Raw genomic sequence first — 16,759 nt, forward strand, 5'->3', positions numbered from 1 at the left:
ACTATCGATAGTGCTATCGAAAGTACTAACTATCGATAGTCTTTTTGCTATCGATAGTTCGATAGCGAGTCAACTATCGATAGTATCGATAATACTATCGATAGTTTCGCATCACTACTGCCTCTCCTGCTTTTGTCGCCCCACCGTGGGCATTGGGAAACCGGAGGAGATGCCACTAACGAGTAACTTTGAAAAACACTTTTATTAGCGGCGTGCTAGCCAAGTCCCGCGCCGATGTTGAGCTGCACTCCGCCGTGAGCCAGGGGAAGTAGGGGCCTTCGCGCCGCCATTCCAAGAGGAGCGTAGCCGACGCCGGGGTAGCCAACGGCCGGGTATCCGACGCCGCCGTATCCGTAGCCCATGCCAGCGGTCAGGCAGCAGGTACCCACAGTGGCGCAGCATTGCCTGCACATGACCGACGACGACAAACTGACTATCAGGGCCTCTGCGGGTTCCTTTGCCCGGTTGCGTTTTGTTTCGTCCCGCATTTCTGTATCCTTGAATAAAAGAAATAAAGGAAACAAAGAGAGGGACGAAACAAGGAAAGCAGCGGAAAGGAAGGAAGAGACAAGGGATTATATTGGCCAGCAGTCATTAGACACAGAGACGGAACACAAAGCACGATGACATAGTATGCTGCCGTGCTTTGTGTTCCGTCCGTCGACCAATATGATGCAGCACCAACTAGCCCGACAGCTTGCCTTATTCAACAATCAACGGGCAGAGCTTTTCTGGCTGAAGAAGAAACAATGTTAGATGATTCTCGGTAGGCCGCCTTCATCGCTTTTAGTAATGGTCAGAAAATTACAGAGGGCACTTAAGAATACTTACGTACTGTGAATGCGGAAACATACGTATCTCATCGTGGGCTACTAGTCAACTACATTTCCTTACTAGTTAGTAACGAGTACTAATGTCTCCAAGGTCTTTAGGTAAAATGCATTCAGGGTGAAGCACTTATGTCAAAAATGTTCACCCTAAAGAACTTCAACATATGCCTTCGACCTAAACACCTTTGACCCAAGGGACTTTGTATGTATGCATTTGGTCCTCTGTTGACTCATGGTTGCCATGGCAGCTGTGTTGATGTCATTGGAGTTTTCGCACCACTTCGTCTCGATAAAAACGCCGGATTTCGTTGCCGATGAGCCATACAATGTCTTCGCATTAAAATATTGAAGAACGGGCACTTGATACTTGCACGGTAAATAGCGCTGGGAGTTTGTTTTTCTTTAAAAGTGAACTCCATCCAATTATTTTTTTTTCCCCAATAAAACTTGATACTCTGGCCCTTTCTGGATATGCCGACTTTTTCCAGCTGCGAAAGGCGCGCTTAATGCCAAGAAAATTGAATTTGAAAAGAAATTTGCCGAGGTTTAACCCTCCTAAGCCTAGTTACACAGAGCGAAAGCTCTGTTCCGTTGTTTCGCAAGTATGGCTTGTCGTTGCTCCTCTGTTTCAGCGGGTCGCTTAGTTCGGGTCCTCTCCAGTCGATATACCTCGGCGAGTTATATCGACTGGATAATCGGACGGCACTCGGTCCGACGCGAAAGTGAAGGAGAAACCGCCGACTTAGCAACTGTTGCACACTAGCAGGGTGTGTTGCTGGGCAAGTTGGTTTGACACCCTGAACATGCAGCGCTGGCAGACGAGGGACGAAGGAGAGACGAAGAGGAGAGACGAAGCAGCGGCATCTCTCCTTCGTCCCTGGTCTGTAAGCGCTGCATGTTCAGGATGTTGCACTCTGTTGCACTAGTCACCTGGTGTCACAACGGCGAAGCCGGATGGCAGCTGCCCCTCTTCCTGGCGAGTCAGGCGGTTTGCCTGTAGTCTGGGGGCTCAAGGTCAAACGCGCACCACGAGTGACCTTGGAATGCATGCAGTAATAGAGATTCCGTTCTAAAGTATCCATGCTAGTGGCTTGAACCTGCGATGTCCTTACCGAAAGGGACGGATGGGCTGCCACTGTTGCGAAGTGAATGGCGCTGTCGCCGAACCTTTCAAAGATCCGCGTCCCAGAAAATCGCTGTCGACGAACATATTATACTCGCTAAATCTACTGCCAATGGCGACTACTGCATCTGGTTATCTGGTGTTTTATAGCGCTTAAAAGCTCCGTTTTCGGGGAGAGAGGCATCTTTGTGACCAGAACGCGGTACTCTATCGACACAGGTCAACATCTCTTTGTTCTCTGCATCCCTTGAAAGGTGCAACGACATTTTATCCCAAAACTTTACTGAAATTTCTTTTAGTGCGCTTTAAACTATTCGGTGTATGTTGGGAAATGTCCTGTGTTGAGAAAATCATGGTTCTTCGGAAGCAGAGACTAAAAGTGCAGTTTCGCATTCGCTCCAATCAGTGCTTATCGGTGTAGGTTGCACTGTTACCAGGGCTAGCAAGAGCACAAAAATTCTTTATACTTCTTTATTCAAACCCACGTGGAATGAAAATAAATATTGGCTTTTTGAGGAAAAGAAAGGCGCAGTATCTGTAACATCTCGGCGGATACCAAAACAGCGCCGTAAGGGAAAAGATAAAGCAGGAAGTGAAAAAAGAAAGGAAGAAAGAGCTGCCGTAGTGGATGTCTCCGGAATAATTTCGACCACCTGGGGATCGTAAACGTGCACTGACATCGCACAGCACACGCGCGCCTTTTTGCGTTTCACCTCCTTTGGAACTTGCATGCTACAAACCCCAAATGACCCCAATGGGAGCATGTTTTACAGCATTCATTTCCCCGCTCATTTGCTAACACGAGCTGCCGCCAGATACGTCCCGACTGATACGAAACGCACAATACCCATGACTGGCTCAGGTAGCTAATGCATCATTGACCGATGGAAAAAAAAGGGAAAAATCGACATGTCAAAGCGAACGTGCTCGTTGGTTGAAAACACATCATATACTTGTTTATTTGAGCGCATGCCTGCGTTATTCAGTTAGGATTACTGCAAGGGGTCACGTGATAAGTGACAACTAGAATAACCAAGGCACACAAATTACACTGAAGCGCATGCAGCGTACAAAACGAGACGTGCAGAAAGGAGACCTCATGTAAAACTGCGGTGTTAAGCCTCACACTGTCAGCTGTTCCACCGTGACATCCTGCCCATTATTGAAGAAAGAAAAGAAGTTGTGAAAAAACTTCTCACTTTTTTTTCTATCCCCCGTTACTATTATTATTATTTTCATTCATTTATTTATTTATCAACTCCCTCTGCTAGAGATCTTGCAGAGTCCAGCTCCTGCGTGCTTTATGCTTGTCCTGTTTCTTTTTGGTCTTTCTGCTTTCTGTTGAAGATTCTGTTCCCCAGCATTCTGCTATTTCTATTTATTACTTAATTTATCTATTTATTTTCCCAAGAAGACAAAACCAAACAAAAAAAAATCTGAAAAACTCTCTATGCACCCCTCTTCTTGGCCGATCCCCCTGTGTGGGTATGCGTCATTCTATGAGGTGAACAACAACAACAACAACAACAATGACCACCTCTTAGAGAAATCAACCACGCGGCCTTTCTGTACGCATTTTCATCAACGTTTGTTTTTACCATCGCAGGGGTTAGGGGCCCTCCGAGCATGCCGGCCGTTCCAAAGCATGTTCACTTCGCTGAGTTTCTTTGGCTTTTAAACACGCTGCGTACCTAGCAATCCCAACTCCGCCTGCACCGTGAGACGGCAGCGCCACTGGCTAGGCCACGGAGTTTTTGGCAAACTATGCAGCTGGTTATCGACGCCGCGCCGTCCTCTGCGAGGGGCGCCGTCATGGCTGCCCATGGCGCTTGAGCTGCGCTGACCCTGGACATGCCTCAGCAGCTGCTTCAGCTGCGTCGTTCGCTCACAAAGCCTGACGCAAGTTAACGGAAATCGGTGCCGCGCCGGCCAGCGTGCGTCCTGCTGTGTTCGTGTCTCCTTTGTCTTTGTTGTTTTCGCGCCATCCGAACTACTTTCAAGATATGAACCAACTAGCCCAAATCAAAGTACTTCTTCAGCGTGCGCAACAAATGTTCGGCGTCTCGAGAGCGCAGTCCACCATAAGAGCGGGACGCCCGCCGAAGAGGAGACGGGGCGCGATACTGTGCCCACAGGGACTAGATGCATTCTGCCATAGAAGTGGGGTTTTTAAGGCGAAAGCCTTTAATGCCTCATACTGTCCTCAGGAGCCGTGTCGACAGATGCGTCCGCGTTTCGGCGTCAGTACTTAACAAGAAACTGCGTCGAGGCTGGGAAACGAACCAGTGCCTGTGGCATTTGAACCGGAGACGCTACCACTCCGCCACGAAGGCTCAGGGTTTTCGTATGAATAAAGTCGCATCTAGTTAATGCATTGGTCTCATAAATAGAATAAAAGGAGTAAGAAATAAAAATAAGGAAAAAATAGAAAACATTAAAAATGAGAAAAGAAATAAAAATAAAACAAGAAATAAATATAAATAATGAGGAATAAAGGAATGAAAAAAGAATAAAATCAGAAAACAAACAAAGATACAAATGAAAAATAAAATGTGGAAAATAAAAAATAAAAACAAACAGTGCGCCAGGAAAAGCTTTCGCCTTGCAGCACTTTAGAGAGCCAAAGTGCCCCCTGCATTTTTTAAACTAACAAAGTGAAGTGAATGCTCGCTTGAGCCACACCGCTTGCACGACAGCAGAGGTAAACTGGAGAAAATAAACGGGGCCGTAGCGGAAATAACTTAGTATTAAGCCCCCATTGTCGGCGCGCCGCCGCCAGAACGCGGAGGAAGAACCCGAAAGCGAACCTAAAGAAAAGTTAGCAAAACTTTCACTAAGCCTCTGGTACCTATACATGCAGCGCTCTGGCGGGATCAGTGCATGCGTCACTGCGTCTAAAGAATGTGCAACGCCAGTTAATGCGCACGCCCGGGCCGCGAAGCGTTGTATTGAAAACATAGGCGCGTCGCAGGAACCACGTCTGGCCAAGCAATTGCTTCAGTAACAGATACGCATGTCAGATACGCATGTCATTTGCCCGCCGCGGTGGCTCAGTGGTTACGACGCTCCGCTGCTGACCCGAAAGACGCGGGTTCGGTCCCGGCCGCAGCGGCTGAATTTCGATGAAGCCAAGGCCCGTGTGCTGTGCGATGGAAGTGCACGTCAAAGAATCCCTGGTGGTCGAAATTACCGCAGCCCTTCACTACGGCGTCCCTCATAGCTTGAGTCGCTTCCGGACGTTAAATCCCAATAAACAAACCAAACCAAACCAGCATGCCATTGACACAGCTTTCAATGTGTATGCGTGCCATAGAGGCATTCATAATTAGATTTTACGAATATGGGCCCCAAATATAATATGCATAATACAAAAGAGGCCAAAGGAAGGGAACGCGTTTTTGAAAAAAACATTGAAGAGTGCAGACGTAGGTTGGAATGGCGTGTCTTTGCCGTTTTACTTCGCACTGAAGGAAGCAAGGAATCAATATCGGGATAACTTAGGAAATGCTGCCGTAACAAAGGTAGAAAATCACTGCACGTACCTTGCAGCCCGCACGTTGAGGGTGGCACAGTTGCATCCGTACGAACCTCCGCCGACCACGACTGCGGGGTGGGCCGTGCACACGCTCACAAGGAGTCCGCAGAGGGCGACGGCGCAAAGGGCTGCGAGGAATTTCATGGCAGAAACCTGCATCGGGAAAGAGATCAATCAGAAATGGCAGGTGAAAGAGGTGTGGGCATCGGTCCCACCCCAGTTGTACCCCCAATCAGCGTCTCGCCTCAATTAAGGACATTATGCCAGAGAGTTGCGATATTTATCTTTATACTTATCGGTTGAATGCATCCTTAGACATAGCGCGTAGCACTAGCCAGCATTGGGTGACGGGGGCAAGTTTTGAACTTCACCCTTCATCACTCTTTCACAAAGATGTTTCACTTCTTGCAACCGCCGCTAGCTCCTTAAGCGTGCTAGCGGGAAACGCGCAATTAGCAGCAAACACTCATGCATTTCGCCGTTTTGAGGCATCGTTCCACGACTAGCACTCACATTGGAACGCTCGCCACTAAAGTGGCTGTTTGGGCTTGTTGGTTAGTGATCATGGTTAAAGAATGCAGCGGGGAAAGACAAGGACAAACGAAGAAGTGGCAGTTTGGGCTTTTTGGTCAGTGATCAAGGTTAAAGACTGCAGCGCGAAAAGACAAGGACAAACGAAGAAGTGGACAGGACTGGCGCTGGACTGTCCACAGCGCCATTCCTGTCCACTTCTTCGTTTTTCCTTGTCTTTTGAGACAGAAATTTCTGTCTTTTGAGACAGAAAGACACAAGAAAGACTCACACAGAACATGCGCTATTACCATTTCTGTCTGAAATAATGCACCATCTAGCCCAAATTAATGTTTTTCTAAACTATCTGTCAAAAACCCAGCGCCCTTTTGTGTGTGACCACCCTTCGTCATAGCGCATGTCCTGTGTCAGTCTTTCTTGTGTACGTCTTATTGCAGCGCTATTGCCATTTCTGTCTCAAATAATGCACCATCTAGCCCAAATTGACGTTCTTCTAAACCATCCTTGTCTTTTCGCGCTGCATTCTTTAACCGTGCTTCTCACAAAACCAGCCGCAGTTTTTCCGTACAGCGGAATCGGCGCGACGGTTAAGAAAATGCACCATGTGTGCACGAAAGCGCATGCTGCGTCGGCATGCAGTGGGAAACTCTTGTGGGACATTATTTTTGCTCTAGAAGAAGAAACTTTGAATCAACATGCCAACCGTCCTTCTGCCCCCAACCAAGTACACTTCCATTTAATTTCATTTCATTTATTTTCCTTAAAGACCCGCTGAGGGGCATTACTTCCGTCTTGTCGTATGCGCCAACAACTGCTACAGGAGAATGCCGCGCCCATCGCAACAATTGGAGCTTTTCTAAAAGATGCGTTCCCTTCTGCGTCGTCCGTGGAGTTCGTTAAGTGCCGCCATTGCGCTCATTTACTTATCAGCGCTCGCGATGCCCTGCCACCATCGCTTCGTTTCTCTATTATGATTTTTCTCTCACCACTGGGGTTACTGACAAATATCGGACAACCCTCAGTGGCTCATAAGACCATGATCTTTATGCGTTAATTGCGTGCTCAACCTTTCGTACCCAGAAAGCGGTTAACGAACGATTCTTCCTACAGAAAGGGTTCGTAAAAAGCTTAGCATTGGGATGGAAAGGTTTCGTTACTCACCTTTTGCTGAAAATACAAATTTTCTTGTCCTTTCTCGAATGAGGTCTCCCGGGCAGTGAAGGATTCCTCAGGGCGCACGCCGCTTATAAGCGCGCTGAAAATACGCACTTGGCGTCGTTTATCTGTGGTCTGGTTGTGGGGCTATCTCCGATGAATAAGCACGGTTTCAGATACACCGAGCCCGGAAATGTACCAGGGAGCCCAATCTGCCGGGTATCTGATAGGGAAACGGGAGGGTATGAGTCGCCCAGTGCCCCGAAAACTGGAGCTGGTTCCTTCGCATTCTGATATTTCACTGTGATACTACACTGAAGAAAAAAAAAAGCCGTAGTGCAGTTAAAGCGGAGAGAAATTAGATACGCTTAGTGGATTTATCTCTAAACATTCATCCATGACGATACAAGCAATGATGGGGTATACTTTGCTATTTTGACTCTGAGCTTTTCAAGGAATCATGCACAGTAATATATTTTCTTGAAAAAGGCTGGATCGGTGTAGATAGTTCGTCTTCAGTAAAAGGCAGGAAACAGTCCCAGGAAAAAGGAAAAACAGAAGAAAAAAAGACGACAGCGCTAAGAACCAAAAGATTTAGTGATACCGGCCCGGCAGCATCGATAGCGGAAGAACTGAGGGAGCATGCGAAGAAAAAAACCAAGCCAGCACAACAGAAGTAAAAAAAAAAAACATCGCCTGGAATGCGGCTAAAAGCGCGAGAAATATAGGCGCGAATCTTGTCTCAATGCCAGAGAGCAATGAACGCTAGCTTCAGGCGAGTTGGTTCATACTTGAAACCTAAGAGACAACAGCGCAAAAAAAGAAAAAAAAAAGACGCGGAAAAGAAAGACAGAAGACAGGAAGGGGCTGGACAGCGCCCGTCCAACCTTTAGCGTTCCTCTGCCCGCGTCTTTTTTACAGCTTTTTGTGCACCTAAGCTTAATGGCTCAGCGCTTTAATCAGCGAAAGCTCTTATCGTTTGGTTTAGCCATATAGCCCAGCATTCTTCATCGGGATGTGCAGGAATTAACTTTATTCCCTTAATTAAATTCAATTCACTACATTTTCAGTCTCCTACCACGATTGGCAGGAGGCAAATTGGAAGGAGAAATTCCCCTCTTCGCGTTTAGGGGGTAGGAGGGCGATGGAAAGCGCGAGAGGGTGGAGAGGGATGGGGTTAACCTAAATGGCTGAACTCTACCACGGGACAATGGCTACCTCAGCCGTGCTGCGGTGCTCCGCGTTTCTCGACGCTTCGCTGCTCCAGCTCGAGCGGGGCGGAGTTGCACGTGGTGCAGAGTTGGTGGGAAGTTTCCAGGCAACATTTTCAATCTGTACACCTTGGCACTTATGGTGCCGATAACGCTGTCAAGGTTCTCAGAGGCTAGAACGATTTCTTTTCTGCCCTCTGCGGATATTTTGAGCTTCGGGGGTGTCGTAACTGCCCGACTACACCGCGACACTGTGGCCTAGGAACTTTGACCGACTCTACGTGCGTCACGGAGTGTCGCGATTTTATTCACGTCGCTTTGCGCTCCCTGCAGACGGGCGGTTTTCGAAAGGTGCGAGAAATTGGCGAAATTAATTGAGCCACTGCGACGAGGGTAATCGGGGTTTGGAGATTCTAGAAGGTGATAAAGTTTTTACTAACGACCTACTACAAATCAGTGATTGGAATGAAACGCTACGGTGATGCTTAAATAGATATAATAGGAATTTAGTTAGTCATTGTACTAGTTAACACGACTCATCTTTTTTCTGGTCCGCCAGCACTGGTATTGCCGTAACGTAAGAGGTTCTCGTTAGGTCAAGTTAGGTCAAACAAAATCAGGAAAAAAGAGTGGCAGTTTTCCTCGAAACACATGATATATATGTAACTAACTTTCCGACCAACGTTGCAATAATGACACGTATCTGATGCACTGGCTGAAGGCGAGGAGAAAGTGTGCAGGCAAAAAAATCTTTTTATTCTTTGCGACTTCTAATGGTATATTTCTTTGGGTTTCGAAAAATGTATTAACACTTGAGTATTCGCGACCTCAAAAATTCTTCTTCAATCCTTTTTCGTAGTCGCGTCAAGTGGGAAAGCCTCAGCAGGTTGTGCGCGCTGTGGTGGCCTAGTGGTTTTCGTGCGTGGCTGGCTACTGAGTTCAAGGTCGCGAATTCGAATCCCGGCCGCGGCGGCCGTATTTCAATGAAGGCGGCATGCAAACGACATTCATGTGCTGCGCAATGCGTGCGTTTATTGAAAGTTAATCAACATAAAACTTCCTGGGTGAAGAGGGCTAAAGGTGACACCTGACTAGGCCCTAGACACCGTATACATTCATACAGCCGCAGTTTGGGCTCAATAAAAATGTAATGCGACAGACAAAGTACGTAATATTACTGGAAGTGTCCAAGATTTCGCATACAGCAATAAGGATAGGTGTGTAGAGGTCACCATTGCTGAAAAACAGTTTAATTCAAGAAGAAAATCTTAGCTTGCTTTCGGAAAGGATCCAAAGAAGAACTGGTTTTCATGACATCAGTCAGATCAGGATAGAGGTTCAACAGGTTAGGAATTTGCCAAGTGAAGTAGCTCTTGTTCAAATGTTTAGGGGAATCCCCCAAGGTGAAGTAGATTTGTAATAAGGGAGTAATTACTCATTGACATGCACCTAAGCGCAGCCATACGGCTACAAAGGAGCTGTGTTCCTACATTTATTTTTCATATAAGCCGTTTTCTTACATTTTTAATGTTGCTCATGTTTTGTATATTTCGGAATGAATAGTTGTTGATCACTTTTAAAATCTGGAAAAGCAGCCTCTGCCAATCGCAACTTATACAAATGTCAAAGATTCCATTGTGCCTAAAATTCAATGATGTTGAGTCACGCCTTGGTAAGTTTTCAATAAAGAGCGCACCTTTTTCTGTAATAAACGGAGGCTTTCCATATCTGACCTAGCAGTGGCGACCCATACAAGCAAGCAGCAATGTAGCCGCGAGTGAACAGTACAGAAATAGAGCTGACGCCGTAAATAACGAGGCAACAGTAAACGGAGCCTATTAAGCAAAACAATGCATTGTGCAACGTTCCGTTCAATAAAGTGAGCATGAGAAGACAAACGGAGGTTTTCGTAGAGCTGGACGTCTCAAAATTTGATTTCTGAAACCACTTCTAATGGTGGAGTCTGAAATGTAATTTCGTTGCTAATGTGAACAGGCCAGCCAACGCGACTAAATACAAGGTACTTTGTTTTGCCAGCATTTAATGAAAGTTCATTTGCAACAAGTTAATCAGATTACTTCTAAAGCCATAAATTTACACACGGAATTAAGGAATCTAAATTTTCTGCAGCAAAAAACACAATTCTACCGTCAGGGTGAAGGATAGCAGGAGGAGTTTCTGGGATAGGTATGATGCCGTTAATGCACACAATAAATAGACTACATCTTAGGGTTAACCTCTAAGAAACCCCCAATTTAATGGCCTGAGAATTACACGCGGAATTATTAAGTAGAATATACTGAAAGAGACATGAAAGGTAATTCTGCAGTAACTTAAGTGAAGCCCATCCATTCCATGATATGGAAATTTGTTAAGAAGTACATTATGTTTAACTGAACCGAATACTTTACTGATACCCAGGAAGACCTCTAACGTGTGCAAATGATTTTGTGGTTTTCGGAACCTTCTCCTTGATACTAAGCAAGGAAGATTTAGTCGCCGCCGCGGTGGCTCAGTGGCTATGGTGCTCGGCTGCTGTCCCGAAAGACGCGGGTTCGATCCCGGCCGCTGCGGTTGAATTTCTTTGGAGGAGAAATTCGAGGCCCGTGTACTGTGCGATGTCAGTGCACGTTAAAGAAACCCAGGTGGTCGAAATTTCCGGAGCCCTCCACTACGGCGTGTCTCATAGCCTTCGTCGCTTTGGGACGTTAAACCCCATAAACCAAACCAAACCAAGATTTAGTCGATTTGTTCTTTTGAAAAATACGTAGTGCCTAGAAGAGATGAACTCACGTTTATTAAGATAGCTTGTGATTCTAACATCGGATTCACAGTGCACCTCAAAAATGTCAGCCGGTAAAAACTACAATTGCTAAATCGGCGAGTTGGTAGTACATTCTTGATGGCAGCACCGCGAAAGACAGGGACGAAAGATGGCGGAACACAGGACAGGCGCTCGTCCTGTGTTCCACCTTCTTTCGCCCCCGTCTTTTGCGTTGCTGGCCTCATGAGGGTGAAAATTAATCCGAAGCCTTCAGCGTTTTTTGAAGTTCATGTACAGCTCCGATGAACACACATTTTTTATTTTTGCTGAGATCAAGGAATATACATCATAAGCTTCCAACAGCAAGGAAATTCACATCAGAGTCATGGAATGACCGCAAAGCACTGAGATCCGGAGCTATTCGTTATTCTTATCGGTACGATATCAGGGTTTCATCTTCGAGAGTGGAATTCGATTGATCACACGTCTTAGTCCGCCGCGCCACATTGACGCCTTGATGTTCGTAGGATATCTGGCTTATCTGGCGCTTATCAGGCATACATCTTACAGCGCTGGTGTTTGTGCTTCTCTTGTCTCGTCTTCCGTTGCGCTGTTTTATCCAATTCTTCAATCTTATAGCGTATCTCGCGCGCACCCTTTGTTATCTCTGACCGACACGCCTTTATACCACTGTATCGTAATCGTGTCCACTTTCACGGTCACATGCGCGCACTGCCACGTTTGGCGATTAGAAGCATTAGAAGGGTCTGTGCAAGCCGGAATGGCGATTGCCGCCTCTCGTGGCGTGTGGGTCGCCTAATAGTCTTATTTAAACGAAGCCACGCAGACTCAAACGACCGTCAACGACATCGCTACCGTCATGTGCACCCCACTTCTGCCCAAATTCTTGCTAGTCTCGTATTGTTGAGTGAACACTTGGCTAAAGGTTATTTTACTGTAGAAGTACGGAGAGTTTAGCTAGTTGGTGCATGGCAGGACTGAACAGAGCACACAGGACACAGAGAAGAAGCGACAAGACACGAGCGCTGACTATCAACTGAATGGTTTATTGGAGTAACATGTATATGTACAAAATAACATTCCGACAACCAAGTGCGCATGGTTCGCAGATAGGGTCGCTGTCATCAGGCATCTTCGTCCAGATATGCGATTTCGCGGGTATGAATGATGACCGAAGGGATGCTTACGCACGTGTCAGAATTCTTGGGAATGAGGTAGGCTTCTTTTAATTCTCCAAGCATCCCTTCGGCCATCATTCATCCCCGCGAAATCGCACATCTGGGCGAAGCTGCCTGATGACAGCGACCCTATCTGCGAACCATGCGCACTTGGTTGTCAGACTGTTATTTTGTACACATACATGTTACTCCAATAAACCATTCAGTTGACAGCCAGCGCTCGTGTCTTGTCGCTTCTTCTCTGTGTCCTCGTCCTGTGTGCGCTGTTCAGTCCTGCGTTAATTTACGTCACTAGATCTTGAGTAAAACTGTTAATGGCTTCTTTAAAGGTGCACGAAAGAGGAATCTGAACTCGTGTTTTTACCGCGGGAGCTCGTTCCACACGGTCCGAGCATTTTTAGAAACTTTGAATTTTTGTCCTCTGGGGCCGATTTCCGTAAAATAAATGAGATTAAAAGGCTCGGCTCCCGCCTTTTTTTGAACTCACCGCGGTAGGCAGGAGGTGTCAACTAACGCGTGGAGTGCCTTTCAGGCAGTCTCGGGGCAGCTTTGATCGCTTTCGCTTGTAGGTTTCAGTTCTTAGAAAACATAGCGCAAAAATGACAGAAACGACACAGAACTGCCAATTCCTTTGTTCTCCTTTTTGCTCTATGCTTTCTAAGAACTGTTACCAACTAGCCCAAACCAGGTTTTACCAGGTAGATTTTAGGTTTCCGTGAATAAATCGATCCAATCAGAGGCTACATAGCTGCAAATTAGGCCCATGGAAATAAAAATACGCGTGGACTCCTGCTTTCGCCGATCGCTACGTATCACTCCGCCGATGACAGAGCGGCGAGCCGCCACGGAACTGGCTGATAGGCTGGTTGATTCCTCCTACCGTCAGCGGCGAGTTAAAAAAAAAAAGTGTGAACCGGGACGTTTAATCCGATTTAAATTAGGGAAATCGGCCGCACAGGACGAGAATTCCAAGTTTTTAAGAATGCCGGCAACTTTTAGATAGATTTCCCGCGGTAAAAATACCCGCGGTAAAAATTTCCCGCGGTAAAAAGTGAGTTGAGATTTCTCTTTAGTGCACCTTTAAGCTATGAAGTGAAATTAAAGTCCAGACGAGTCTACCGCGGTGGCGCAGTGATTACGGTGCTCGGCTCATGGCAAGAAAGAGACGGGTTCGATCCGGGCCACGGAGGTCGCATTTCGATGGATGCGAAATGCTAGAGGTCCGCATACTGTGATATGTCAGTGCATGTTAAGGAACCCCAGGTGGTCGAAATCATCCGGAGCCCTCCACTACGGCATTCCTCATAGTCTGAGTCGCTTTCGGTCATGAAACCCCACAAAGCAATAAAACCAGACCAAAATCAAGATGAAGTGCAGTTAGCCAAAAAGAAAAAGAAAGACAAATGAATGGCCACTGCATGCACTTATGCGTCATCGCGTGCGTAGGCGCTTCTTTCTTCCCCTCCTCATCTAAAAGCGAATGCACGTGACTGATCCCCAAGTTCCTTGTCAAAGTAGTCATATCAAGTCAGAAGCACTCATATCACGTTAAGAACCTCCATATCTAAAAAAAAAAAAGCGGAAAATTGCTTTAGCCACATTAGTCACTGATGCTGTTTCCAGTACTGATACTAACACACGGACAGCCTGTCTTCATTCGAGTTTCTGCTGCTAGCCTTTCATGACTTCCCTTAGTATCGAAAATAGCTTTTTGCTTTTAACGTCACGTTCGCGGCCTAGTTATTAACGGCGAACGAGCTTATGAACCGGTCGCCTACTGAGCGCTCTGCAAATGGTGGTTAAATCCTGTTTTGCATAGCCAGTGAAAACGTCGCAGAAAAGTTATCAGCTTGCAGGATTCCATCACGAATGGTCTTTGGAAAGCCGAACTGGATAAAGTCAAGATATTAACTAGGAGAAATGATTGGTTGGTTTATGGGGTTTAACGTCCCAAAGCGACTAAGGCTATGAGGGACGCCGTAGTGAAGGGCTCCGGAAATTTCGACCACCTGGGGTTCTTTAACGTGCACTGACATCGCACAGTACACGGGCCTCTAGAATTTCTCCTCCAAAGAAATTCCAGCCGCCGCGGCCGGGATCGAACCCGCATCTTTTGGGTCAGCAGCCGAGCACCATAACCGCTGAGCCACCGCGGCGGCTTAGGAGAAATGATAAGAGCATTAGAAATTGACCTAATTTCGTTGAATTCTGGATGTCGAAAGACGGTAAAAGTCCTCGCAAGTACAGAGGCCTACGCGGAAAATTAATAGTAGAGTTCAAAACAGTACCATCGCCATCTAGAGCAGCATAAGAAAAAACAAATTTTAGTCTGTTTTGCTGTTAATGTTACCTTTCGCGTAGATTTATCGTTCAGCAGACCTCTTTCATCTCTGACAGCAGCCACATGGACCTTGTTTTAATAGATAAGCTGCAAAATGTCTTTCGAGCAATTAAGTCAGCTATTCACAATTATTCTAGTAGAAATTAAAATTATTTAGAGCAACTCACATGCCGGAAGTGAGGTTCTGAGCCTACTGTGGCTCATTTCCCTGCGTCCGCGGAGAGCCGTCGTCTTAACGGGGTACTGAGGCGGTTTTCGAATCAGCTAACCTTCTAGGGTTTTGCAGTAGTGTAGTTGCTGATCCCGTCTGTGAAGTTTCTTTTTCGATTTTGGCTAAAACAACAGCGCAATCACCAATTGAAAGCGATGTTTTAACCTCCCGCGTCCCGCGCGAGCACAGGAGAGGAGAACAGCGGAGAGGGAAACCTCGTCCATGTGGGCAACGTGACGTCACGTTGAGCTCCCGGGGATGCTTCGACGCACAGCTCGCGCTGTTTATCGTGCTGCGTGCGTTGTGACGTACAAAGCTTGTCAGCCGGCCTTGAGCGTCATGTTCAACACGGGGTTCTGCTCCGCGTTTATGTCCGCGAACAACTACTGCCGCGGCTGTGTGATCTTCCACTGTTTTCCGCAAGACCAAAAGCTCGCAGCGCAGGCGCTCGCTGCTGCGACGAGGGAGAATTCGAGCCGACAAAAGCAAGCGTACTCTGCTCGAGGCACTTTCGTCAGAGCGGCTGCATGCAGAGCTTCTCCCTGATGCGATCTGTAGAGATTTCTGTCAAAGAGGCACGGCTGAACCATTACACAGTTCCTTCGATTTTCTCGCGCATGAGAGGCGTGTCACCATTGCAAAGAAGCACCTCTTTTAAAAGTAGAAACATGCTCACTTAGCACCTGCAGAACCTCTATATAGGTTCAAGCATTTGTCGCTCTACTCAGCTTAGGCGCGGCCAGACCACCTGAGGCGTGCTCAGCAAGGCTCGGTTAGTGATTTTACACTCGGTTCGGCTCGTCCAAGCAAGCAAGCAAAGCAGAGCAAACAAAGCAAGCGAGCATCGAAGCTATTCATACACGGCCTCTCGCTTAATTTTAGCTAAGCGATTGAAATGAAAGCGTTCGATGGATGTCTGTCTGATTTGAAATGCAAATTTAAGAGAAAAATGAACGCCAACCAAGTTCTTGAAAAAAAAAAACCAATGTTTCGCAACCTTCCTCGGTTTCTTCTTCAGGTTGGTTGTGACAGCGGGCGCGTTGCAGCTAGCTTGTCTTTTAAACATACATATAGTTGACCACCAGGTCACTGTACCTAAACTGCAGATCTAGGAAGGGCGAACGTTTCCGAGGGAGCGATTAATATTTCCCGGCATCTGCTGAACGCGCAACGAGTGAAGCAGCAGCCTTGTGCGTCTATTTGGCTTGGTTTCCAGCGAACAATGATAGCGTCACTGTCCTGCGGTCAAATGACTCGAAGTGCTTGGCTACTGCGCTTCGCTCAATTTGACATCGGCTTTGCGCTGCTTCGTCGTTTCCTTGAAATACTTTGTTGAACAGGATTTTTTGTACATAACGCCTTGGGCCTTTTCTTTAGGATGACGCTCATTCGGGCGAACCAGGAGGCGTCTGTTGGTGGTAATTGACTTGAGTATTGTTCGCACCCTTTCCTTTCCGAGAATACGAACCGAGGTTGTACTGGCACCTTTTAGGCACGGAATTCATATGCGTCCTTCACGCTGGAGTATGCTTGTGCTAGGCGTAGAATTTTTAAATGGCGTCTTCTTTGGTTTCAGGAGATACTTGGAATGAACAAACTGTGTAGTTTCCGTTTCTTTGGAGGTCAGGTAAAAAATAGTCGACATAATCGCTTTTACAACACCACGCAAAGCTGCGATCTGCCCTCAACGCAGCGCCGGTCCGATATCGGCAGCTTCTGTGGTCCTCAATGTATCATCACGACCTCTTGACCAATCAACGGCGACGGCGCGCCACACGGTGTGCCCCGCAGCACAGGCCGCGTATTTCTGCTAAAAAAGGCAATTCGCGCTTGTTTTTGCCTCATTTGGATGCGATATT

At 46.8% G+C, this 16,759-nt stretch overlaps 1 protein-coding gene across 1 annotated transcript; it reads right to left on the reverse strand.

Annotated features, from left to right (window-relative positions):
* Nucleotides 1–215: 215 nt before the first annotated feature.
* LOC149326805 (uncharacterized) lies at nucleotides 216–7,306 on the reverse strand. The gene is made up of 3 exons (XM_089562815.1): nucleotides 7,181–7,306; nucleotides 5,496–5,641; nucleotides 216–405 (listed from the first exon to the last, which is right to left on the reverse strand). Exons 2-3 carry the CDS (start codon nucleotides 5,630–5,632, stop codon nucleotides 216–218), a joined length of 327 nt encoding a protein of 108 aa, XP_089418941.1. The 5' UTR covers nucleotides 5,633–5,641; nucleotides 7,181–7,306.
* Between the last annotated feature and the right edge of the window lie 9,453 nt (nucleotides 7,307–16,759).

The sequence above is a fragment of the Amblyomma mixtum genome, chromosome 10 (genome assembly GCF_055824585.1).
Source record: "Amblyomma mixtum isolate Tamu chromosome 10, ASM5582458v1, whole genome shotgun sequence".
Classification (NCBI taxonomy): Eukaryota; Metazoa; Arthropoda; class Arachnida; order Ixodida; family Ixodidae; genus Amblyomma; species Amblyomma mixtum.